The following is a 27,397-nucleotide window of genomic DNA, read 5'->3' on the forward strand; positions in this document are numbered from 1 at the left end:
AGGTGGTGGGAAGGAGAGAAAACAGATTTTTTTGTTAATTGAAAAAAATTAAATAATTTGCAAGTAACTCTGAGGATCAGCATATCAGACTAGTTATAGGAACTGAGGGAGAATATCAAGGCACAGAGATCACCCTCAGCCAGTCAGCCCTTTCTGGGTCTTAAAATAGAAAAGAACTGAATGATGACTGGCCACAGGGACCAAGGCCACTCACTGCCTTACAATATGTGGTTAAGACTAGCAGGATTATCACATCTGGGAAACTCTCTGGTGAAAGAGGAACAGTCATTTTTCTTCTATGTACAATTAACCAACATCCTTCTGGTCTTAAGATCATAGGTTTAAAGACGGAAGGGACCTTAGACATTACCTAGCTCAACCCTTTCATTTTGCAGATGAGGAAATGAGGACTCTGAAAAATTACTTGCACAATATCACACAGGTAATAAATAGCAGAACCAGGATTTGAATCTGGATCCTTGAAATTCAGGGCTCTTTCCAAGGTGTTTATGGTCTTCAGCTATGGGCAAATCCTTCAGTAATTCTCCTCCAAGATGCTGACCCACATGGGATGGTGCCCCTCCCCACTTTGGGAGGCACCTTGGTGAATTCTTTCCAAACTGTCACAGGGGGCTCCCAGATGCTGCCATAATTCTATGCCACAGTTCGTGAAAGAATGAGCCAAATGTCTGTTTAGGAGAAACAGTGGAACCGAGCACTGGTAGAACATGCCATTCTACGGCCCCTCCCAGTAGTCTACCAACTCATGCCCATATTGAAAAGCAAAGCTCACTTACTGATTCCTGTGCTTGAAGCCACTGATGTGCGCCTGGTACTGCTCTATGGAATTCAGCATGATTTTGCAAGTGTTGCAGGGATAGCCCCATCCAGCTGAAACAGACAGTAATGTTAAAGCACATTATGATTCCATCACTTAGGGCCTTTGGCTGAAATGAGCAGGATAGTTCATAAATGGGTAAGAACCCATTAAATATTTTTGAGCAATAAGCACAACAGATGATACCCATGGTTCTTTTTAATTTTTAAATCCTCCTTTCCATCTCACTCTTATCCTCAAACACTTCAGCTCTGACTAATGAATAAGGACAACAGGACTAAGCCAGATACTAACACCGTGACAGTTTTACATCAGGGGTGTTAAGGCCTTTAGAGAACATTTATTCCAATCTCTCTATTTGACAGATGGAGCAACTAAGCATCAGAGTTAAAGTAATCTAACTAATGTTACACAACTTAGGATCTCAAGCAGGACTTAAACCCAGGTCTCTTTCTACTCAAAGGAAAATTTCTTTAAGAGTCAGCTTTAGGCTCTCACAGTGTACCATTCTAAGAGTCCTAGCTGGTGAAGCCCTTCAATCAAATTAATCTCTAAAAGGTGCTACTCTTCCTGGGCTTAGAATAATAGTAATTAACAAAGATAATTTTTTTTAAAAAGGTGATTATTTTGACAACCCAGTCTATCTTCCCTAGGGCTTGGAGAGAAGCTGCTTTATAGCCAGGCTCCAGATTTAGAGTGGTCTTTCTTGGCATGGTATAACAGAAAGAGCTCTGGCTCAAGAAGCCAGAGATCAAAGGGGTCCAGGATTTGCCAATGACTTACAGTATAACCATAAACTAGCTCCTTCTATTGGCCTCAGCTAAATGAGGGGGTTGCATTAGATGACAGCTAAAAGATCCTTCCAGCTCTAACATTTTACATTGTAAAGTTCTTTCTAGCTCTGACACTGCATGTCCTATGTGCAGAGGATTCTTCTGGCTCTACTATTCTATACTCTAAGGTCTGTTCTAATTAAGGTTCTTTTAAGTTCTTACATTTCATGTTGTAACGTGTCTTCCTACACTGACAGCCTGTGTTCTAAGGCTCTTTAGACACTGCATGATTTTATGAATTGTTCAGCACCCCATCCTCATTATTTCACAATGCTTTGTACAACACTGCCATCTCAAAGAGTAATGTGGCAGTGGCAGGTACTTTTTTTAAGGCATTTATTGAAAGAACATTGGATTAGGAATCATAAGATCCCATTTTAAGTCTAGATACCTAGAAAATTAATGTCTTCCACTAAAAAGTTTTGGTGAAGTTTTATACCTCCTTTGAGACAAAGTACACTATATATCTACCAAGAGGTAAATTGCTACCCTCATATGCCAAATTCTCTTAGTCCAAGGCCAGTGCAGACACAGCATTTTCCAGAAGGATCAGGCATCATCAACAGCATAACTTGGGACTACCAGCATCTCCAGAAGATTATGGGATGGGAGATTTCACCCCTCCCTACAGAAGTTAGTTTTATTTTGTACCCTAGCTGTGTACGTGATGCATGAGACATTAAAAAAGAAGAAGCCAGTTTTCTTTGAGAGCCTAGACTTAGAAGTGTTGTATCTGGTCTACTGAAGACTTGACTATCCAGTGCTTTGGCAGCCAAGCTTCTGTCAAGGGTCCCTCCCACTAAAAGCAGTTGGCAAATGATGCTGCCATCAAGGCCATTATTGATACAGACTGCCCAGCCTTCAAGACATACAGTGGAAGAGTAGAAGCCTCTCCAAAGACCAAACACAGGCCTATGAGACCTTGGACAAGACACCCAACCTTCCCAACCATGTGTCTGATTACCATTAAAACAGATATAATCCTAGCTACCCCTAGGGATTCAATTCCTATTAAATCTAGATAGTCTATGAAGTAATGAACATGCTATAGTGGAAAAAGCCCTGGTTCCAAATCGTGGTTCACTTACTATGTGTGTGACCTTACGGCTTAGACTGCTCCAGGTCTCAGTGGATTGGACTAGACAGCCTTTAAGGTCCATCTAGACCTACATCTGTGATTCTATTCTGCATGTTAAAGACAGAAGATTCCAAATCCAAATAGTCCCTATTTTTACTTATTTGGAAGGGGTGAGGCCATAGGAGATTGACTGGTCAGGGACCAGGGAGTGGTAGGATGGACCTGGAAGGAAAGTTCCTGGATCCTCTGTGGCACTATTGTGAGTGAACAGCAGTTGTGAAGCCCACTTCCTCTTCATTCACAAACTCCAGCTGCCAACAACCAGAGTAGCAGAGAACCTGCTACTCAAAGTAACCAAGCTTCAGGGGAAAGGCAGTGTCATTATAGTATCAAGAATAGTGAATTAGGAGAAATAAGACCAAGGCTCAAGTCTTGGTTCTAGCACTCATTGCCTTGAACTCATCCTTCCTCTCTCAGATACTGTTTCCTTATTTTGAAATGGGTCCTGCCCTGCCTCCCTCACAGGCCTGCTATATGGATCAAATACATTAAAAAGGCTTTGCAAACTAAAGAGTGCTATATAAATGTATAGTATTGCTTACTATTATTTATGTGGAAGACTTATATAATGATCTTAAAAGAATTAAACTTTGAGTAACCCAAAGAGCATAGTAAAGGAGACTGCCTTATGTCACCAACAATGACTTACACATGAGAAATGGTGCAAAAGATACCACACATGACTGGAAAAGGAGGTGGGTATTCATGTGCTAAAAGGGAGGAATATAAGAGATGGACAACATGGATCCTGAAGTAGTAACTGAACAATATTAAAAGAACCAGAGGAAAGCCCTACAACATATTGGATAGATTATTTTATAGAGATCTATGGAAATAAGTTTTTAAAAGGATGAGAAGACACAGATGAGTTAAGATCTTCACTGTCGGAGGTAACACTCATGCCAATGATATTAAAGAGCTATTTAAGTACCTAAACACAAAGTAATTTGAATGATATTAGCAGGAAAGACAAAGAAAACTGTTGAAGATGTCTTGAAAGCTATTTGATACAGACCCTTGATCTCACAAGTTGAGAAAAATAAAAAGCCAAGTTGGAAGAATGCTGGCATCTACAGGGAGCAGACAAACATATAATAAAATGGCCAGCAGACTTATGAGGAATATCTATCCGGTGGTTCCTGGACATTTTGCCCTTCTTTTTTTCGCAAGGCAAGATTTTAGGACCCTGAAGAGTTAGCTGAAGATTTGCTGGAGTTTTGAAAACAGGCATGCCTCCTTTAGGAAAAAGGCTCTCTTCCAGTTATAAGATGATGGCTGCTCAGTGGTCTGGTATTAAATAAGAATACAAAAGATTGGAGAAAGTATGTTCATTATTCAACCAAAATTGCTGGCAAAACTGGATAGCAGCTTAGAAAAAAATGGGTTTAGACAAGCATCTAACAAATACTATAGCATATATTAAAAATTCCAAATGAATAAGTAATCTAAATATAAAGTCATACCATAAACAAATCAGAAGAGAATGGAAGGTTATATGTTCCACAAATGTGGAAAAAGGAAAAATTATTAACTAGCCATGACATAGGAGAAATTACACAAGAAAAAATAAGATTATTTCTATCATATAAAAATAAAAGCACAAATAAAAGTAATAAAGCTAGAACAAAAAGAAGAGATATAAACTGGAAAAAATATTTGCATTAAACACGTGGAGAGGCATGGTTACAGTAGACAAAGTGCTGGATTTGGAGTAAGAAAAGCCAAGTTCAAATCCTATGTGTGTGACTTTGGGACTTAACCTTTCTCAGCCTCAAGTCTTCTCATTTGAAAACTTAGTGCTGGACTAAGTGGTCCTTAAGGTCCCTTCCAGATCTAAGCCTTCAATCCTATGATTTAATAAAAGCCATCCAACTAAAATCTACAGGGAACTGACACAAATCTAAAAGATCAAGAGCCATTCCCTAATAACGAAAAGATATGAACAAGCAATTTTTTGTTAGAAGAAACAAACTCAATAGGTAAAAATGTTTGAAATCCCTAATAACAATAGGAAAGCAAAGTAAAACAACTCTGAAATATCATCTTACACCCAAACTGACAAAGATGGAAAAATAAAAATTCTAAGTTGGTGGGGCTTTTGGAAAAAAGGTGAACTAATTCACTGCTGATGAAGTTGTGAACTGGTCTGACTGTTTTTGGAGAACAATATGGAACTGTCTAAGAAAGGACAGGAAATTTTTCATACTGTTAACCTAGCAGAAGTTTGCTGACAGGAAGAAAAGACCTATCTATATAAAAATTCCATGCATCACTATCTGTAAATGGCAAAAAGTTACAAACAAATATGTGGCCAGAAAATCCAGAATGGCCAAATAGATCACAGCATATGAATGTTATGGAATACTCTGTACCATCAAGAACAATAAATATCGAGAATTTTAAGAAATATGCAAAGACATATACAGAGAAAAAAGTTTCAAAAACATAGTGACTACAACTATACAAAAAAGAAGGTGACATTCAATGGAAATAAAATTCAAGTTAAACACAGTGGAATACATTGGTGCTGCCTTGTTGTACAGCTACGGCTTTCTTTTCAACAAATAGTACTACCAAACTGAGCTGAAGTGCACCGTCACCCACAGTCACTGAGGCTGTTTTACTTAACAGATCTCAGAGAGCACACTTTGTTTTTGGATAGTTTGCGAGTTTCTACTTGCCTGCTGTATTAAATAAAAATTTATTAATAAGGAAGTGAAAATGTTAACTTTGTAATTCCAAGGGGAAAAAAAGCTGATTTGCTTATGCTAGCAATTCTGTGTTCAGGAAGATGGGTCCTGCAGTGAGAGGACCAAAAAGAAAGTATGAAGCCTAAAGCTGTTTCACGTCATTCCCCTCCTCCACCCCCCCCCCCGCCCCCAATACCTGGTCCTCCCTGGACCCACCACCAGCTGCTCAGGAAGGTCCCTTGTTTTGTGATTAGAACTTGAGCATAAAACCTTGTTTTAGCATCAGCTCACTCAGCAGCAGTGTAGTGGAAAGAGCACTGGAACCAGATTCAAATCTTGGCCTTCTTTTTCCTCTCTCATTTTCCCTCTCTCTCTAAAATGAAAATTTACTGTTCTCTCCCAACTCTAAATCCTATCATTTGACGTTTCCCATGTGTCTAAGAACAACTGCTTTTCCACTAAGAAAGGGAAGGGTGGGGAGAGAAGGCTTTCTAGGTGGGAATGTGCTCATGCAGAATGAAAACGAAGACACACACAGTCTTTAATAGTCTAATGTCTGCCTATGGTTCTCACTGCTACTAGCGGGGAAGGTGGAGATGAAGGGATCAGATCAAATAAGGATGGTATTAGATGTATTTCACTCCCTTTCCGAAATCTCTAGATGACTGCCTCAGGACCACAGCAAAGGAAGGAGATGGAAGAAGTCCTTAAAATAGTCTCATCACCAGTGAGTAACCAGGTATTGGGGAAGAATTAGGAGGAAGGGTTGCTTTTGAGAGAGGTGGGGAGGAATACTGGGTCAACCTGGAGAACAATGAGAAAAACGTGAGGCTTATAAGGTAACTACCAGATCTCATCCAATTCACCTGGTATGAGGTCTTCCTTGACCTTCTGTACCACGGATTCTGAAAAGTTCAGGCTCTGTTATGTTCCAGGTGGCCACAGAAGAACTGTGATACAGAATGTTCCAAGTCAGAAGAGGCAACTCTCAGCACCTCTACTACATAAATATCTTTCTGTCCCCAACCTGAACTATGACCAGCAGGCCAGAAAAAGCAGCTTGTTAACAGGTTCAGTTCCTTCATCTAGGTGACTTAGCTGGTGGATGGAGTGGTTTAAGTAGCCTGCCTAGGGAAGCATTAGAATCTGGGCACCCTCAAGGCAAGTTCCGAGGAGGAACAGTAACAGAGTAAGGAAGTCAGAGAAGAAGTACATACATCATCTTGGGATAAGTGGAGTTGGTGAGTATGGACGCTAAAGTGGTCAGCTAAAGCTGATCCTCCAGGCTTCTAGCTAGGCTTTGGAGAGCAAACACTATGATTTATTGAGACAGAAGCATAACCCTTGGAACTTCTGAACATCATTTGCTGAAGATATCATATAAGGGATTCTCTAGTCAGGCATGGGGGGGGACAAACATTCTCTGAGGGTCCTTTAAGTTCCAGGGCTTCAGGATTCTCCCCTGAATATGCTCTAGCTTGTCAACATCCTTCTTAAAGCAAACTGGCTCCCAGAAAAAATCAGGATAGGATCCTAGGATTTAGAGCTGGAAGGAACCTTAGAAATCAATTGTTCTAAGAGTACTCATTTTACAGTCAAGGAAACCAAAGGTAAAATAGGTTAAGTAACTTGCCCAATAACTCATAGGGAGGAGTAACAGAGCTGGAATTCAAATCCAAGTCCTATGACTACAAATCAAATGATATTTCCATTGTTCTACAATACTGTCCCTTTGCCTGGCCTGGATCCCAAAATAAGATGTCTTCACCTTCTGAAACTGTAACTGGTGCATCTTTGTTCTTGCCATAATGAGCCATCAGCTTGACTTTGGTTTCTTGTTTTCTGTGCTTCTTGCCCTCATAGTGCTGCTTGGCCATGGAGGGATTGTTGAAAGTGGCATGGCAGAGCTTGCAAAATTTGTCCGGATCAGATGTGTTACCACTGCCTTCACTCGCACCAGGGGTTGTAGCATCCGTGTGGACTTTTGGTGGACCTATGCACGAGAACACAAAGAAAGACAATGAAAAGTCTCAGGGGTGAGTAGGTTTTACATTAACTTAGACAAAAAGAAATTGTGGAACAACTAATCTGGGAATGCCTCTGCAAAAAGTGAGTGTTTCCTCTTGCTGTAGCAAAAGAATGAAAAGAGTTGATGGGACCTGCCAAAGGTATAGGAAGTAATAATGATTAAACCTCTCATTTTGAATTAGAATTTAACAAGTCAGACATAAACTGAGCTTGGCTGTCTAATATTCTGAAAAAAATCTTTGATTTCACACCTTTGCTTATCATTATTCAAACTCCATCTCTTAACTGCGGATATCTATGAAGGCTCTGTCCTAGGCTCTCGTCTTTCTCTCTATTCCTCATTTGGTGATCTCACCAGCTCCTATTCACTAAATTATCTCCACACAGATGAATCTTAGATCAAAGATCCAAATCCTTAGATCTAAGGTCTAGTCCTAATCCTCTTCTAAGCTCCAGAATTGTATAACTAATTGTTTCAAAATGGATGTCCTATAAGCACCTCAAAAACCAACAAGTCTAAAACAGAACTCTAACTTACACACCAAATGCAACCTCTTCCAAACCTCTCTTTTTCTGCAGAGGGGATCACCAGCCTTCTAGGCCACCAACGTTTATGACCCTTGAGTCATCCTTGATTCTTAATTCCCCCTAACCACATGCCCCCTATCCAAACATTTGCCAAGTCTTTGTCATTATTCTTCCACAGCATCTTTAACATACATCCCCTTCTCTCCACTCACAAGGCAACAATCATAGTTCAAGTCCTCATCACCTCTTACCTAGACTATAGCAACAACTTTTTCATTGGTTTCTTTGCCTACACTCCCTCCCCTCTCCAATTCATACTCCAAATAGCTGCCAAAGTGATATTCCTGGGGGCAGAGCCAAGATGGCAGAGTAAAAGCAGTGATTTGCTTGAGCTCTCCCCCAAACCCCTTCAAATACCTGTAAAAAATGACCAAAGAAATTCTAGAGCAGCGGAACCCCCAAAGAGACAGAGTGAAACAAATTTCCAGCCCAAGACAACCTGGTTGGTTTATAGGAAAGGTCTGTTGCACCAAATTGAGAGAGAAGCACAATTCAGTGTGGGACATGCAGCAAAGACAGGGACAGAGCAAACCTGGAGCAGGCCTCAGGGGGCTGAATCACTGGCAGCTGTGGTGGTTTTCAGATTTTTTTTTTTCAACCCACAAATGCCAAAGACAACCTAGAAGGTCAGTGGGAAAGGTCTGCTAGACGTGAGTGAGAGAAGAGTGCAGTCCAGCCCTGTCCCTAACACAGCCCTGGGGTAGCAGCCACAGCAGCAGCAGTTGCTTCCAGCCCACAGACAGCATGGGGACAGAGTGGCTGATCAGAGTGGGATTGCAGGGATCTCTTTTCTGGTGCTGAGGCAGGATTCTTTTGCTTTGCCCATGCTTGGATCTGGGTCCCAGTCCTGGGTGCTGGTCCTGGGGTGAGGAGGAGTGCTGGCATGGTGGAACTTGTGGCAGCAGTGCAGAGAGAATACTCTTCACAGTTCCAAGGCAGAAAAGAGTGCTTGTGGTCACTCATAGACCACAGCACAGGCAAGGAAAGGAGTAAACACCTCTCCTTTGAACATAACACCTCGGAAGAACTGAAAATTTACAGGTCCCTAAAAGTAGCTTTGAAAACAGCTGCACAAAACCCCTAAAGCTTGGGATAGTACATCCTCCACATTGGATGCAGAGTCCTATCTTAACAAAGACTTAAAAAGCCAAGTAATTGGCTGGGAACATGAGCAAACAGCTCAAAAAAAGTCAGACCATAGAATCTTACTTTGGTGACAAAGAAGAGCAAAACATACAACCAGAAGAGGACAACAAAGTCAAAGCTCTTACATCTAAAGCCTCCAAGAAAAATATGAATTGGTCCCAGGCCACGGAAGAGCTCAAAAAGGATTTTGAAAATCAAGTAACAAGTAGAGGAAAAACTGGGAAGAGAAACGAGAGTGATGAAAGAAAATCATGAAAAATGACTCAACAGCTTGCTAAAAGAGACCCAAAAAAATACTGAAGAAAATAACACCCAAATGGCAAAAGAGGTCCAAAAAGCCAATGAGGAGAAGAATGCCTTAAAAAGCAGAAGTGGCCAAATGGAAAAGAAGTCCAAAAGCTCACTGAAGAAAATAATTCCTTAAAAATTAGAATGGAGGGGCAGCTAGGTGGCACAGTGGATGGAGCACCAGCCCTGGAGTCAGGAGAATCTGAGTTCAAATCCAGCCTCAGACACATAACACTCACTAGCTGTGTGACTCTGGGCAAGTCATTTAACCCCAACTGCCTCATCAAAAAAAAAATTGAATGGAGCAAATATGAGAAATCAAGAAATCATAAAACCAAAAGAATGAAAAAAATAGAAGACAATGTGAAATATTTCACTGGAAAAACAACTGATCTGGAAAGTAGATCCAGGAGAGATAATTTAAAATTGGACTACCTGAAAACCATGATCAAAAAAAGAGCCTAGACATCATCCTCCAAGAAATTTATCAAGGAAAACTGCTCTGATATTCTAGAACCAGAGGGTAAAATGGAAATTGAAAGAATCCACTGATTACCTCCTGAAAGAGATCACTGAAGGAAAACTTCTAGGAATACTATAGCTAAATTCTAGAGTTTCCAGATCAAGGAGAAAATATTGCAAGCAGCCAGAAAGAAACAATCCAAGTATTGTGGAAACACAATCAGGATAACACCAGATTTGCAGCTTCTACATTAAGGGACCAGAGTGCTTGGAATATGATATTCTGGAGGGCAAAAGAGATAGGATTAAAATCAAGAATCACCTACCCAGCAAAACTGAGTATAGTCCTTCAGGGGAAAAAATGGACATTTAGTGAAAGACAGGACTTTCAAGCATTCTTGATGAAAAGACCAGAGCTGAATAGAAAATCTGACTTTCAAATACAAGACTCAAGAGAAGCATGAAAAGGTAAACAGGAGAGAGAAATTATAAGGGACTTATTAAAGTTGAATTGTTTACATTCCTACATAGAAAGATGATACTTGTAACTCATGAGACCTTTCTCAGTATTAGGGTAGTTGGAGGGAATTCACAAACACATACACACACACACACACACACACACACACACAAGGCACAGGGTGAATTGAATTGAATATAAAGGGATGATATCTAAAAAATAAAATTAAGGAGAAAGGGTTGTACTGGGAGAAGGAGAAAGGGAAAGGTAGAATGGGGTAAATTATCTCACATAAAAGAGGCAAGAAAAAGCTTTTACAGTGGAGGGTAAGTGGGGAAAGGTGAGAGGGAATGAGTGAATTTTACTCTCATTGGATTTGGCTTAAAGAGGGAATAACATACACGCTCAATTGGATATGGAAATCTATCTTACCCTACAGGAACACAGAGGGGAAGGAGATAAGAGAGGGGAGGATGATAGAAGGGAGGGCAGATTGCGGGAGAGGGTAATCAGAAGCAAACACTTTTGAGGAGGGACAGGGTCAAAGGCGAGAATAGAATAAATGGGGTGGGGTAGGATGAAGTGGAATATAGTTATTTTTTCACAACATGGCTATTATGGAAGTGTTTTGCATGACTACACATGTATAACCTAGATTGAATTGCTTGCCTTCACCATAAGAATGGGTGGGAAGGGAGGGACAGAATTTGGAACTCAAAAGTTTTAAAAAACAAATGTTAAAAATTGCTTTTATGTGCAACTGGGAAATAAGATACACAGGCAAAGGGGCACAGAAATCTATCTGGCCCTATAGGAACATAGAAGGGGAAGGGGATAAAAGAAGGGGGCAGGGTGATAGAAGGGAGGGCAGATTAGGGGAAGGGGTATTCAGAATGCACACCCTCTTGGGATGAGGGGAGGGGAGAGATGTAGAGAAAATCTGGAACTCAAAGTCTTGTGGAAGTGAATGTTGAAAACTAACAATAATTAAATTAACTAATAAAAATAAATAAAAACAAATTAAAAAAATAAAACATTAAAAAAAAGGATGCATGGGATGGTTTCAGAAAAACCTGGGAAGACCTGTATGAACTGATGAAAAGGGAAGTGAGTAGAACCAGGAGAACAAAGTACACAGAAATAGTAATATTATAAAGATAACTGTGATCAATACAATAATCCACTACAATTCCCAAGGTCTCATGGAAGCACCTTTGGCAAACATCTCCATGTCTTATGCCCTGCCTAATGTTAATGAGTGGAGCATTGAACAATATATCCCTTGTTACAGTTTTCAAGAAATCTTGATTTTGATGTAGGGATGGGAGATACCCTGTCAGTAGAGATCCTATAAGGTGACATTTTGCTCTGTCAAATATTTTTTTAAATCAATAAACAAACACAGTGTGAAAAAACAAAAAAAAAACCAAACAAACAAAACCAAAGTGATATTCCTAAAGTATGGGTCTGGCTATGACACTGCCCACAGTTCAAGAAGCTCCAGTAGCTTCTGCTTGTCTGTAGAACCAAATACAAACTCTTTTTTTTTTTTTTTGGTGAGGCAACTGGGGTTAAGTGACTTGCCCAGAGTCACACAGTTAATGAATGTTATGTGTCTGATGCCAGATTTGAACTCAGGTCCTCTCGACTCCAGGGCCAGTGCTCTATCCACTGTGCCACCTAGCCACTGTGCCACCTAGCTGCCCCCAAATACAAATTCTTTTGCTTGGTATTTAAAGCCTTGTACAATACGGCTCCAGGCTATTTTTCCAGACTTATGAAACATCACTTCCAACAATCCAGCCAAACTAGCCTACCTGCTCTTCTACACACAAAACGTTCTGTCTGCCCTCTCTAGTCCTTGGGGTCAGCTCTTTGTCCACGTGCTTGGCATGTTCTGTCTCCTCACCTCTGCCTCTCAAAATCCATAACCTCTTTCCAAGTTCAGTTCAATTACCACTTTCTCTATAAGAATTTTCCTGATGCCTCCAGCTGCCACAGTCTCTCCCCCCTGAAGTTATTTTGTATTTATTTCACATATTTAAATGTGTTAAGTAACCTGCCCAACATCAAAGAGGTAAGAGTATCAGCTGGAACTCCCACCCAAATCCTGACTCCAAGATCTGTGCTGTTTCCACTGCTCTAATACTGCCCTCAGTGCCTGCCCTGGATGCTACATTGACTTCCTCTCCTGGAACTGTCCTGGAAGAATGTAAGGATGTAAATTTAGTGCAGACAGCGACTAGAATCTATTTTTGTTTCTGAATCTCTACCACCTAGCACAGTGCATGGAATACAGTCAGTTTTGAATAAATCCTTGTGAATTAAGAGCTTCACAAATGCCCAACCTTAACACTGTGGTGATATGTGCCTTTATAACACTTCTCTCCTCTGAAGTCCCATAAAATTAGATATAGAAACCTTTCAAAATATGAGAGAAGCAAAATAATGTTATACATTATCAAAACATTCTAGTTATAGTATCCAGAAGCCAATTTATAGGTAAATGAGATCAATATTTATTTGTAGTTTATAAGGGGAAGGGAAGGAACTAATCACTTATAGGGTACCTACTATGTGCCAGGCAGCTTTCTAAAATAACAAATATCTCATAACAACCCTACATGGTAGGTGGCATTATTATCCTCATTTTACAGTTGAGGAAAATGAGGCAGAGGTTGAGTAAATTGCCCAGGGTCACACAGCCAGTTAAGTATCTGATGCCATATTTGAACTCAGATCTTCCTGACTCCAGGCTCAGCACTCTATCCACTATGCCCTCAGCTTCTTCAAAGCATGTTTCATTCATTATCTCATTTGATCCTCGTAACACTCTGAAATCAGTACTATATGTATCATTCAATAAATGGGAAAATGAGGTTTAGGCGGGTAAATTATTTTGCTCAAGATCATATAGATATTAAATAGCAGAGCAGGGGTCTGAACCTAGGTATTCTGGATCCAAAGCAAAGTAAATCGATAATAATAATAGTTGACATTTATATAGTACTTTATAATTTATAAAATGCTTCTGATACATCTTTTCATTGGAGTCTGAAAACAACCCTATGAGTTGAGAAATGCAGTTATCATTTCCAATTTTTAGATGAGGAAAACAAGGATCAGAGAATTCAAATGATTTGCCCAAAGCAAAAAAAAAAAAAGTTGAGGAATAAGAAGTGAACTCACATCATTTAACTCTATTTTTTTTTTTTTGCTTTTAGGCAATTGGGGTTAAGTGACTTGCCCAAGGTCACACAGCTAGTAAGTGTCAAGTGTTTGGTCTGAGGCCGGATTTGAACTCAGGTCCTCCTGACTTCAGGGCCAGTGCTCTATCCACTGCGCCACCTAGCCGCCCCTGATTTAACTCTAAATTGAATGCTCTTTCTACTAGGTAACAACTGCTTCCTCTTGTTAAAGGTTGTCTAGAAATGGGATCCAAACATTGTCTTACCTTCTATACATTCCTGAAAGAGCTGGGAACAGAATCAACTGAGTCACGAGACAGAACATTTCTTGAGTCCAGGCTCAGTATACTCAGATGATTAAAACATAGTATTAGTAATAAAATACGCACAGGTTTGCTCCCTCATGAGGCCGATTCCTTTCACTCAATTGATCAGACTGCCCCTTTTTGTCTTGATTTAGCCCCATTGCAAATAAGAGCTGTAGATGAGCAGCAACACTTGATGTAAAAAGTACAGCCTACACCCGCAAAGACTCTCCAGTCAAATATGTGCTATTTTTTTTCCAAAATAACATTTTTCTATGCATTTTTAACAAGTGAGAAATGCTTGCTTTATGCAATGTCTAATTTAGAAAGACATGTGCAGGAGGCTCATAGAATTCTAGACTTTACATTGCCTCTGGTACCTCATCATGGTATGGAGGGAATGCTGACGTGTTGAAGCATATACCAGCAGTACGCCAGCTTTGGAAAGTCCTACCAAGCTGGAAAGGCTCCGAATGTAGATCCGTTGCCAGAGCTGTATTTCTGTTGTCTGAGGACAAGTCTAGCTAAGTTTGGAAGGTCTCACATTTGGGATGGATTTTAAGTGAAGAAGATTTTTTTGGTTACAGAAAATCTCAAAAACTACCTACTAAATTGTGGAGGGCTGTGACCTGCAGTGGTAGAAGGAGACCCATAGTGAAGGGAAGTGCTGAAAAATGCATTAACTCTTTTGGTTTTCATGCCACTCTATTAATTCATCTTGAGCGGGAAACCCATTAGAACTCCTGGGGCTTTTTCACATTTAAATATTTTGTAGCTAGGCTTCCCCATCTTTTACTTGTACCACATTTTTTCTTTGATCCAAGTTAAAACTTTACCTATCTCTCCCACCTTTATATCATCTGACAATTTAATAAGCATGTTACCTGTGTCTTCATCAGAACAGTGAAGGGACTCAACATCATGTAATGAGGATTATATAAAAGAACTGAGGATGTTTAGCCTAGAGAAGACACTGTAGGAAGATGGGATCCCTTCAAATATGTGAAAAGCTTTTTTGTGGAAGGTGGCTTATATTTGTTCCGCTCCACAGGGCAGAAAAAGGACCAACGGAGGGAAGTTATTTTGTTGGTGAGCTATTTCAGTCATGTCCAACTCTTTGTGACCCCATTTGGGGTTTTCTTGGCAAAGATACTGGAGTGGTTTGCCATTTCCTTCTGCAGCCCATTTTACAGATAAGGAAACTGAGGTGAAGTGCCTTGTCTAGGGTCACACAGCTAGGAAGTAACTGAGGCTGGATTTGAACTCATGAGGATGAGTCTTCTGGATTCCAGGCCCAGTGCTCTATTCACTTTGCTGCCCAGCCATCCCAGGGAAGTTACTAAGAAGCAGATATTCTCTCTATATAATGGAAAATTTTAATTAAAATGTTCAAAAAATGGAATGAGTTGCTTCAGTAAATAATGAGCTCCTACTCAGTAGAGGTGTTCAGAGCATGACCCCTTGTCATGTAGATTTAAAGATGGGATTTATACTTCAAATTGGGCTTGGATTAAACAACCACTAAGGGCCTTTCCAACTCTGGGAAGTCTAATCCTAAAATTCTATGACCCTGAGCTCTCTAGGTCATAATTTGGCATTAGCCAAATTATTCATAAAATAATGAATATCATGAACACAACTATGCTGCTTAGTCCAAAACAAAATGGAAGTCTCAAATTACTATGAAAAAATAAACTAAGGACATCAACCAATCATTCCTTCACATGGGTTTAAAGAAGGTACTTAAGACAGGAAGCTTGATATTAATAAGGTGAATGAAACCCAGGGATGAATCCCCATCGTGAGAAATTAAAGGAGTCTATTTCCAAACCACATGGATTGTAAATTAATTCCTAATAGCTGAAAACACAGCTTGCTAGACAATGAAAGCAACACTGAAGTTCTCTGCTTTTACAGGCAATATCTGCCTGGCTCAGTAAGAAAAGGCTGCATTTGCAGATAAAAGCAAGTAGGGTATGACCTGCACACTCCAAAAAGAGAAAGATTTTGCTTTCAAGTCTGAGCACACAGTGACTGCGGAAGATCAAAGTTGTTGGAGAAGATGGAGTGGAAGAGGCAGGAGGGAATTTCTCAATATACTCTTAATATACCCACAGAACTTCTGCACTTTCAACAACTCATTCCAATTCCAGACAAAGGATTGGGGCCATGAGGCTCCTGCAGAGAAAAATTCATCTGGCCCTAGGAGAGGTTAGGTGGCCAAGTCCCTTAAAAACATCTGACTTGGTGTTAGGAGACTTGGACTGAAACTTTGACGAGACCATAGGCAAATCACTTTTCCCCAACTTCCTTATCTAAAAAATAGGAATAATAACCACTGCATTATTTACCTCACACCAGATTATTGTGAAGATTAAAATGTTTAAAGTGTTATAAGCATGTCCAGTTATCCTCCAATCAGCTGCCAAATCCTTTTAACTATATCTCTACATTTCTTGAATCTGTCACCTTTTCTCTAATCACATTGTTATCACTCTAATTTAGACCTACATCAAGTTGCAAGTGGATTACTCTAATAGCTTTTCAAAACAATCTGCTTCCAGTCTCTTCTTTTTCTGATCAATCCTCCAGAGCTGCTGCAATAATATTGCTAAGGCACAGATCTGACCATGTCACTCACCAGCTCAAAGACCTTTAATGGCTCCCCACTGCTTAAAGGAGAAGATACAAATTCCTGACATATAAGGCCCTTAGCAATATTGTTCCTACTCATCTTTCTAGCCTTATTTCATATAACTCTTCTTTACAAAGTGTGTATGTTCCAGCCAATTTCAATTATCTGCTGTTCCTCAAACTTGGCCTGCCACCTTCTGCTTTTGGACATTTGCACTGACCAAGATCTCTCCCCATGCCTGGAATGTACAGTTCTTTCTTCTGACCTCAGATCCCAGAGACTGGTTACAACTCACCTTGAGAGTATTATTTCATCTTATTCCCATTCATTCACTCTTATCTTCCAAGCTATACTACTACTGGCAAGTCACCTCCCCTTGCCACGCTGTCTCCTTCTGTCCATTCCAGCAGGCCTTCCTAATACTCCCAATAAGTGTCCTGCTCACATTTCCCTTCAGCATCCTTCCTTTTCTTCAAAGCTCAGCTCAGCTCAGCCGCTAACTCCTCCATAAAGCATCTTTCATTTCATCAGCTGAAAATGTTGTCTCCTTCCTAAGTTTTCCAAAATTACTTCGTACCTCATATTATGCTCTACATTATATTTCTCTCTGTACATATCACATTTCCCTAGGAGAATATAAGCTCCTTGAGGGAAGCGACATTAGAGTTTTACAATTTTTGCATTCTTATCTCCTTGCGTACCTTGTACGCAAGTACTAAATGTTTGTTGAATCAAATCTGTTCTTGCGTTGGCTATTTAAACTGCCTTCTAGTCAGTCTTCCCAAATCTAGTAAACCCCTTCTATCCTTCCCACCGCAATCTCAATAATCTCCCTATAAGATGCCTTGAATCATATCACTCTGCTACTCAAAAACCTTGAGTGGCTCCCCTGTCTTTACCAAATAAAGCATAAACCCTTGAACCTAGAATTCAAGGTCCCATATACAAGACTGGCTCCAACCTACTTTTCCAGCCATACTTCACACTCCGAATGCCCACATATTCTTCATTCCATCCTCATCTTATTGTCTTGTCTGTCTTTGCTTCTGACAACCCTCAAGCTTGGAAGAGACTTCCCTCCCTCCTTTCTTCCATCTTGTACCACTGAAATCTTTCCCTTTAAAGCTCAACTCAGATGTTTCATTCTATGACATCTTCTCTGACTCTCCCAGCAAAAGGGAATTCTCCTTTGCATTTATTTCACTATCTCACTGAATTTTCTGTCATATTTAGTGCTCTGGCCTAAACGTCTTTCTCTATTAGACTGTGAGAGCAAGGCCTTTGCCATATCTACCTTTAAATCCTCAGTGACCAGCCCTTGTTCACAACAAGTGGTTACTAAGTTCTTTGCTGAATGAACAATTTGGTTGAGTGGAGCTGCTCTTGCTTTATGATTATTTTTAAGCCATCCCCCAAAGATTTCATTTTGACCATCAGCCCCATCCCATCCTCAGGCATGAAGACGGTGCAGAGAAAGAGCAGTACCTTCCGCCTGGGAGTTACTCTGCTTCAACTTCATGTTCTTGGCATGAGTCTTCCCCAGGTAGTGAGACTGGGCCACGACGGGGGAAGAAAAGGTCATGTTGCAGATGGCACAGCACCGATCCCTGTCATCGCCATGGCTGCTCTCCTGCTCAGGAGGGAGAACGGTGCCTTTTTACTGGCTACTACAGGGACCAGGCTAGAAAACAAGACAGTTCTACCCCACCCTCAGTCTGTAGGGCCCTGGCCTCATCTCTGTTTTAATCTTGGCTTAAGTGCTCAAAGAGGGTAACCAGGAGAACAAATGGCTCAGAAATAATGCTCCCTCTTATACATAGGATAATTGATAATTTTCCAAGTGCTTTTAAGCTCATCTGAATCTCACAACAGCCATGTGAGGTAGGCAAAGCAAGAATGAAAGGGTCATAGGATTCTCCACTTGAAGGAACCTTAGAAACCATTTAGGACAACTCCCTCATTCTGTAGGAGAATTAGGAAACTGACACCCAGAGAGCTTTAGTGACTTGTCCAAGGTCACAAAGGCAGCAAGCAGCAAATCTGTGATTTGAATCCAGGTCCTCTGACTCCAAATCCAGCATTCTTTCTATGACAGACCCTCAAATACACCCCTTACCTGATACCTTGTCTCACAGATCTCCTCTACCCTCTCTTCCCCTATAGGCCTGATAAATAATCCCATTTCACAGATCAGGAAACAGATTCAGAGAGGGACTATGACCATGCAGCTCCTAAGTGGCAGAACCAATAGATGATTCCAGGCCTTAAAGCCTCACCCAGTGGTCTTTTCAGTATTTTACACTGCTCTCTTGATTCAGACAGACAGTTCTAGGCATACAGTTAAATGCCAGCGGGAGAAAGAAGACAGACTTTTGGATTTGGAGAGAGAAAGATGGGGATTTCTGGATTTGGGAAACACATTTAAGCCTAATTAGATCCTAATTACAGCAATTAAGTAGAAGTACATTCTACTTCTCAGACAATTATTACAGATCCAGAATTCAATTTTTAAAGCTGAAATGAAATGGAAGACCATAAACCTGGGCTTCTAACGTGTCTCCTCATTCCATGCACTGGGACGCTTGGGAAGTGAGGTGTTCTGACAAGAGGGATCACATTTTCAGATCGCTGTCCTGATCATTAGTTACCTAGGAACCTTCTCACAACCTCTGAGGAATACTGGTGCTCATACACTGTTGGGAAAATAGATAAGCACCCACTAAGTTAGCTCCCTTCTCTGTTCCAACACACTCCAGAAGGGGAATGTTTTGTTTTGATAGGTCTTCCTTACCATGGGAAGCCTGATATTATTACCTGTTTTGAATCTAGCTTCAGTTTTTTCCCATCATTAAACTCCTCCTCTTTGTGAATAGATGTGTATCTCCTCACTTTGTTTGCATGCTTCTTGCTCTGGAAAAAACCCAGGAGAAAGAAAATTTAAAAATACTTTTTTAACCAAATGTCATATAATAGTGCTTTGCTAACTAAGTTTACCTATTTAGAACATCTCTGCAAGTGCCTCAGACTAATTGTTAGATTCTTATAAAAAAAACCCACTTTTTTTTTTAATGATAAAGAAGAGGAATTTATTGTCTATTTCTTGACTTTTTCTGTTGTGTTAACAATTAGTACATTTCAGAATCAAAGAAAATCTGCAGTTTGGGGAGAAGGAGGGTTTCTATTCAAAGTGCAATTTTTGTTCATGTTTTAATCTTAGAATTGTGAAATAATGAATAGCCATCCTTTATTCATTTAATGAATCCAATATTTTATTTAAATGGTTCTGCCTACCACCAAAATTATTGAACTGAAGCAAAGTGCTATAGTAGAATCACATTTTGGGGACATTAGATAATTTTACTCAAACTTTGCTATTTACCTGTGTGAATGTAATATAAGCTATTTGATCTCCCTGGATCTGCATATCCTCATCTGTGAAGTAAGGGGACTTAGGATACAGAATTTCAACCTAGATATTTTTAATGAGGAATTTATAATGATTTGGATCTGAGATGCATTCACTATCTCTGAAAAAAATTGTGTTAAATAATTTAAGTACTGTAGAATGCTGGAAAAAAAACAGTAAACTAGGAGATAAGATCTAGCCTTTAATTGAACTTTACCATTAACTTTTAAAAAAAAATTAATTTATTTTTAGTTTTCAACATTCACTTCCGAAAGATTTTGAGTTCCAAATCTTCTCCCCATCTCATCACTCCCCCCACCCTAAGATGGCACGCATTCCCCTAATGTGCCCTCAGTTCTATCTCCCCCCCTTCTCTTATCCCCTTCTCCTTTTATTTTCCTGTAGGGCAGGACAGATTTCTATATCCCTTGCCTGTATTATATCTTATTTTCCATTTGCATGTGAAAATACTTTTTAACATTTGTTTTTAAAACTTTAGGTTCCAAATTTTCTCCCTTCCTCCCTCTCCAACCGCCCTCATTGAGAAGGCAAGCAACTCGATACAGGTTATACATATGTAGTCATGCAAAACACTTCTATAGTAGTAAAAAAACCCTCAAAAACACAACTTTTATAATTCATTCTCATAATAACCAGTGATTGAGGGAATAGGTACAATAGAGTGAAAATGAGGCATATAAAAGTTGTTGCCTAAGGTCACATAGCAAAGATACTGTAAAGAGAAGGGACTATACACTGTGAACATGGGAGTGCCCTCTGTGTTGGGCTGAATTCTGAGGTAAAGAGAACTATCCTATTTGCTTATTTGTATTTCTGTCTGCTCGTAGAATGAAAAGACATCAGAGTTGGAAGGGACTTCAGAGATCACTTAGTCCATTCTCTCATTTTACAGACAGAAGAAATACAAATGAGAAGTCACTTGCCCTGGATATTACAGCTCATCAGTGGCAATGCAGGGACTTGACCCAGTTGTCTGACACCTATTGCAGAGGTTGCAGAGGTTTTCCTACTATCCCAGGCTGCCTCCTTTCCTTAAAAGGGGGGGGGGGAGAAGTGAGAGTATGTATCTACTCAACTAAGTGTGCACACTTACAGACAAAGTAGCACAAATCATTTTGTGGCTTCCTGATTGACTTGAAAGTGGTGCTGGGATTAAAAAACTGAACCAATGAGCTAGGTCCAGAGGTGAGAGGGTGGAGAAGGGAGGGGAGAACCCCAAATTCAGTTTGGGAAAATGCCATTTTCATTTTGAGTACTCCATAGTGAAGGAACGGGACCACTAGGATAAGCCTGGGAAAACTTTAGTATAGGATAGGTTTGCAAACTGAGTCACCTAGCCTAGAACCAAGTGGTTTATTTTTTAGATACTTCTAATGATCTATACCTAAATATTTAATGTAGAGTCTCTTTTACCTTGTTAAGAAACCCTAGATATATACTCTTGTTTTCTGGAGAGTATAATGACAGAAGTAGAAGGGAAGCAAGTAAAGTGAATACTGGAACCAGGGTACCCTGAAATAGTAGATGCAGAACAGATAAACAGAATTCTTCCATGCCAGACTGAACTCAGTCAAGAAAGTTCAGGGGCCCGGAAAGCCCAAGAGCTTAATATTCAATAAAAGAGTGAAAGGCAAAAGGGCCTGGAGCTAGAGGCAAGGTTCCTCTGGTCTGCTCAGAGAGGAGAAACCAGTATGCCTGGAAATGTAACTTAAAGTCAATGATGCCCAAGACTCATGTTGAATTACTGTATATTCTACGGACACACAAAGACTAGATCCAAGAAGCTAACAGAGAATGTCACCTTTCAAACTTGGTAAGCTGAAGAGAAGCTAGAAATGGAATTCAGGTCTCCCTCCCACTCTCACTTCTGAACTGTTATCACTGGGTCTATGGAGCAATTACAATTCTCTTAAATGGCCACTGCACAATACCTGGTAATGGGCGAGTTTCTGGGACTCAGAAATGAGTACTGCATTGCACACTTTACACTGGATATCTGTGAACAGGTGGTTGTTCTCTTGAATCATTCGATCCACTGTGGAAGAAAAGAAAAGTCACACTAATTATCTCATACCCATCCCACATGACATAGTTCCCTTCAGAACTGATCAGTATATCCTCTAATCTATAATGACAATAGAGAAGAAACAAAAAACAGTCTCATAGTATTATAGATTCCCTTACAAAGGTAGGCAGGATGTCAAATTTGAAAACCAGAGGCTTGATTTAATTTTTACCACAATCCTGCCAAAGGGGCTAATAATTCTGTGTCTCTTTGGTACACAAGAAGTCATTTTCCATTCCACCTGGGACAGGGCTGTGTGGTTGCCCCTGAAACCTATGAATAATAAATCACATTTTTGTCAGTTTAAGGTTTACAGAAGGCATTCCTGACACTTCCTTCTCCTTAGTTAAGAGATAAGGAAGCACTGATGTGAGATATTGTCTACTCTTGTCCAATGCATTAGCTATATCATTTGATTTCCTTTGATTGTTTTTCTTTGCTACAAGATAAGAATTTTATGGTAGGATGGGGTTTAGAAATGTTTTATACAAAAAACTAAAGGAATCAATAAAACTTTAAAAGAAAAAACAGAACACCTTCCACAAATAGAGGAAATCTGCATTTTACACACAAGGAAGCTGAGGTTCAGGGAAGTCAAGTGCTTTGTCTTGTCCAGTCACAAAACAAACTTTTTAAATTTGATTTGAACACAACTGTTAAGAAGTTACACAACCAGGTAAGGTCAAACTGGCTCTGGCCTTATCAGGGGAGGTATACAAACATAAGTATATACAGAACATATATGGGATAACAATAATGTAGAATCAAAACCTCATGGTCATCTGATTCCTCCCTCTTCTTCATATTCATCAGTAACCAGTCCTGGTGTTTTTACCTTTACAACAATCCCAGAATCCATTTTTCTTTCTTTATTCCTGCTGTCCCTATCCTGGTTTAGGTTCTCTTTATCTCTCTCAAACTACTGACAGAGCATTACATAAAGTTAAAAGAGATTTTCAAAGGTCATCTAGTCCAAACTGTACCTTACCAAAAAAAATCTCTACTATAACATCCAATGACTTCCACAAGTGTTACTAAGGCAGCAGATTCCATTTTTGTAGAGTGTGATGGTTAGGAACTTTTTCCTTATATCAAGTAAGCTCAAATTTGTCGTTTCGAAGTTTATACCCATTGCTCCTACTTCTTGCCCTCAGATCAAGCTGAGTAAATTTAACTCCTTTTCCATATAATAGCCCTCAAATTCTTGAAGACATCATGTTTCCTTTTTCTCTTCTCCAAGATAAATGTTCCTAGTTCCCCACCCCTGCTTTAACCAATCCCCATATGATGACTGGAGGCCCTTTACCATCCTGGTTGCCCTCACATGAGTACTCTCTATGTTCTTCCTAAAATATGGCATCCAGAATATTCTAGATGTGGTCACAGCAGGGCAGAGTACAGCACACGATACCTTCCCAATTCTTGGACGTCAAAAAATGTTGTAGTTTAAGATTGCCTTAGCTTTCTTGGCTGCCATAGCACACTGGTAACTCTGAGAGAGCTTATAGTCTACTCTAAGTGCCTAGATCTTTTTGGACAAGCTGCTGTCTAGCCATCCCTCTTTTATCTTGCATTCATGAGACTGATTTTCTGTTATCCATGTCTAAGACTTTACATTCATCCCTATTAAATTTCATCTTGATCTTCTAACAAGCCATAGATGTCCACAGGACTTCCCACAAAGGTAATTGTGGTATAGGGGGGGAAAGCACTAAGCTAGAAAGCCACAGACTGGTTCCACCACCCCCTCTCCATTTCTGCCCTTGACTAGTTTTATGACCTTGACTGATTCAATTAATTTCACTTAACCTTCTCCTCCCTGACAATGAAGAGAATAGCTGCACTGCCTATTTCAAGTGGCTGTTGTGAGCAAAGGGTCGGGGAGTAAACTTCTGTATATAAACTAAGAAGCCTTGTAGAAATGACAACTATTATTATTGATGTACATCAAAGCAAATTTCCACATAGGATATCATACTTTTGCCCTTTTCCAGTCTATCCTATTAACTATTACCAGAGCCATTCTTCAAAAACAGTTCTTCCCATTCAAAATTCCTCAATGTCTCTCCTCTATAGAAGGATCAAGACCAAAAAAGTCTCAGCCTACCATTTAAGAACCTGTTGATCTGTCAGTAATTTATCTCTAGTCCTATCTCACACTGCTCCCCACCCCAACCCCACTGCCCCTAACTTGTACCAAAGCCAAACCGAACTACTGTTTATTTCCTGAATAAGTCCCATACCTTCCCACCTTGTCACCTTTGTTTCATCAACCTAGAATGCACTCCCTTTTATCTTTTCAAACATGGAAATGAACCACAAACCTTAAAGGAGTGTATACCTACTATAACCATTCATTCCCCCAGCTAAATTCTATTAAATTCCTATCCATACTTCAAAGCCCAGATTACAAACCTTCTCCAAGAAACTCCTTCCATTCCCTAGTCTTCAAGACATGAGAGAGAACTCACAAAGCAGTTAGAATCCCTTTATGACCCTTATGTAGCCTGTCTTATATAATTACTTGTCTATCTTATTAATCCTTCTAGACTGAACTCTCATACCCTGCTATTAGAGGGGGCACAGCCTGGAAAAAGAAAAAGTAGAAAGGTGCAGACAAGAGAGTCAAGATGCCCATCCAAGGCACTGATACAGGGAAGATATGAGAGAACAGAGGAAGAGAAGCAAGTTTAGATTTTCACAAAACAGGGTGGGGGAGAGGGATGACATATTAACTCCAAGAATGGGAAAAGTGGCAGTATTGTTAGATGTAAGACTGATCCAATAATTAGAGGGGGGAAGAGGAGGACATGTACAGGAAGCTTGTAAGGAATGTCCAGGTGCCTGGCAGGTCTGGGTAAAGGTTGGAGTTGGCCTCAGCAAGGGTAAGCTGTGAGGAAAAGAATGATAATTGTAGGAGTGGGGACCCTTAGAAGGCCATTATACTAGGGAGAGAAACCAGGAAGAGCCTGAAAGCCCTTATGCAATGTTTAGGAGAGGGGGCAGGGGCTGTGCCTAGGTGAGGCTAGATGTGGGGGTTCGTGGGAGAACAAGGGGGATAGGCAGGGGTGGGGAAGTGGTATGATGTTCAGGTGAGTCCAAGAAGTAAGGTTAGGGGAGAGGAGATGTCTAGGGGGCTGGAGGGAGGTACTCCACCCTCTCCCCCCACCCCCCATCATTGAGATCAGGGTTTGATATCCAGGTGCAGCTGTTGGTGAGTCAAAACAGTAAGGGCTGGGAACCAGAAAAGGTATCCATGGGGGTGAAGTCTGGCCAGTACAGAGATTTCAACATCCAGGTGTAGCTGATGATGAATAAACACAGCAAGGTTTGGGAACAGGGAAAGGTGTCCAGGAGAGACTGGGCAGTAAGGAGGAAGCTGCAGGGGGTCACTGTCCAGGTGAAGCTGGGGGCCAATCAGGGCAGTTGGAGGGGGCGGGGAGGAGAGAAGCAGTCCAGGTGAAGGTGGATGTGAGGCTCAGTGGGGATCGAGGCTGTACCGTTAGGGCGCGGGCTCATGGAGGGTGGAGGTTGGTGTGCACGCGCACGCACCAGTACGATGTCCAGGTGAAGCTGGGGGGCCATCAGAGCAGTTAGGCTGGGGGTGGGGCGGGGAGGTTCCATGGTCCCGCGCGCCCCGCCCTCTCACTGCGGGGTAAGATGTCCAGGTGAGGCTAGGGGCCACCTAGGCAGTTAGGACGGGGGTCGGAGGAGTGGGGAGAAGTCATCCAAATGAGGCTGTACGTGAGACTCAGTGGCTGCCACCACCCCTTCCCCCGGTGTCATGTTTAGGTGAGGCTGGGGGCCAGGCTCAGTGGGGACCGAGAGTGCACCCGTGAGGCTTGGGCTCAGGGGGTAAGGAGGCGCAAGCACGCGCGCGGGGTACGACGTCCAGGTGAGGCTGGCGGCCAATGAGGGCGGTTAGGAAGGGGCGGGGGGGGGGGTGTGAGATAAGAAGCCATCCAGGTGAGGCTGCGGGGACCGGGGTTGTACCGGTGAGGCGTGGGCTCAATGCGGGGCTTTAATCTCCAGGTGAGGCTGGGGCAGTCCAGGACGGAAGGCTAGGGGAGAGGAGAAGGGGTCCAGGTGAGGCCAGGGTCAGAGTCCTGGGAAGGGCCAAGCTCGGTGGGATCAGGATTCGACAGCCGGGTGCTAACGGTAAGCCAAGGCAGTGAGGCTTGGGCACAGGGGAAGGCGTCCAGGCGAGGCTGGAGATGGGGCTCAGTGGGGAGGGAGGGTGTGCAGGTGGGGCTGGGGGCGGGCCTGTCTCCTGGAGCCACCCCGACTTCCCTCCCCAGGAGGGGGCAGAATGAATGGGCCCCAGGGGATACTGTAAACAAAGCGCCTCCGTCGGCCTCAAGCCCGCTCAGACACTCACCCGCCTCCTTCCCCACGGGCTCCGCCTCCTTCCCCACGGGCTCCGCCGTGTCGCCGTTGCTGCCGGACACCTCCGCCATCTTCTCTGAAGACCCCGCTAAGCGCAGCCAGAAACGGCTTTAGCCCCCGTCTCGAGACCCAAATTCCAGCTCGGGACGCGGATCTCGCGAGAACAACGGCCGTGGTTGGTTCCCCCCCTCCCCCCGCCTCTATGGCGTCAGCAACCGCGAGATTTCAGGCGGGCGCTAAAGGCTTATCTCGCGAGATGTGCGGGCGACAGGGCGTGCTGGCCCCTGGTGCATTGAACATCATCGTTTTTCGAAGAGTTTAACTAATCTGAAGAGGGACGGAGCTCCTTTAGCACGGGAGGCAGAGAATCATCAAATCTTAAGAGCCAGAGGGGCCAGCAGAAACCTTCCAGTCCAACCGCCACGATACAATTGGGGAGATAGGCCTAGAGAGAGGGGGGCACTTGGCTAAGGCCACACCCAAGGGTAACCCGGGGAAAAAGCTCAGTGCTATGGGTGGCCTTGGGGCTACATCCTCCCCTCCCCACCTTGGCCTCTTCCCCCTACAATTAAAAAAAATTAAATGTTTGCTGTGTGCAAGGGTCTTTGTGCTTGTGTACAGAGATGAAAAACGGTTCCTCAAACACATTCCTTTACGTTTGGGAAGATGATCTGTGTACACAGATGCAATGCCAGGTAGAGGGTTACAGAGGTAAGAGAAAAAGTTCTTTAGGAAACACTACTGGATGCATAAGCTGAAAGGATTTGCTATACCCAACTAAAAATGAAATCTCATTCTGTTGCTGCTCTTTGTAAATTTGGCCCTTAGGGAGAACTCCCACCTCTTGTTGGGTGAGGAGCTTACCAGGAGAGAGTTTTAGCTCACTGTCCAGTCCTGAAATTGCCCTAACAAGGATATTC

The 27,397-nt window shown here is 41.6% G+C and overlaps 1 protein-coding gene and 1 long non-coding RNA gene across 4 annotated transcripts in view; one reads left to right on the top strand and one right to left on the bottom strand.

Annotated features, from left to right (window-relative positions):
* ZNF346 (zinc finger protein 346) overlaps positions 1-26,854 on the bottom strand; it is a 43,854-nt gene extending 17,000 nt beyond the window's left edge. For 2 of the 3 annotated variants that reach the window (XM_020998788.2, XM_078150301.1), the window contains exons 1-7: positions 26,470-26,554; positions 25,592-26,152; positions 21,958-22,061; positions 19,414-19,509; positions 18,085-18,229; positions 7,268-7,492; positions 798-891 (exon numbers count right to left, since the gene is read on the bottom strand). In XM_020998788.2, coding sequence (XP_020854447.1) covers positions 798-891; positions 7,268-7,492; positions 18,085-18,229; positions 19,414-19,509; positions 21,958-22,061; positions 25,592-25,715 — 788 coding nt within the window. In that variant the 5' untranslated portion in view covers positions 25,716-26,152; positions 26,470-26,554. Of the gene's footprint in view, positions 1-797; positions 892-7,267; positions 7,493-18,084; positions 18,230-19,413; positions 19,510-21,957; positions 22,062-25,591; positions 26,153-26,469 lie in introns of all 3 variants that reach the window. The other variant, XM_020998787.2, reaches the window with a different exon arrangement.
* On the top strand, positions 25,690-26,476 carry LOC110216799 (uncharacterized). The gene is made up of 4 exons (XR_002326872.2): positions 25,690-25,759; positions 25,884-25,986; positions 26,124-26,249; positions 26,390-26,476. It is a non-coding gene; the product is annotated as an uncharacterized LOC110216799 (long non-coding RNA).
* Positions 26,855-27,397: the final 543 nt, after the last annotated feature.

This window comes from Phascolarctos cinereus, unplaced genomic scaffold (assembly GCF_003287225.1).
Source record: "Phascolarctos cinereus isolate Bilbo 61053 unplaced genomic scaffold, phaCin_HiC Scaffold_2;HRSCAF=192, whole genome shotgun sequence".
Taxonomy (NCBI): Eukaryota; Metazoa; Chordata; class Mammalia; order Diprotodontia; family Phascolarctidae; genus Phascolarctos; species Phascolarctos cinereus.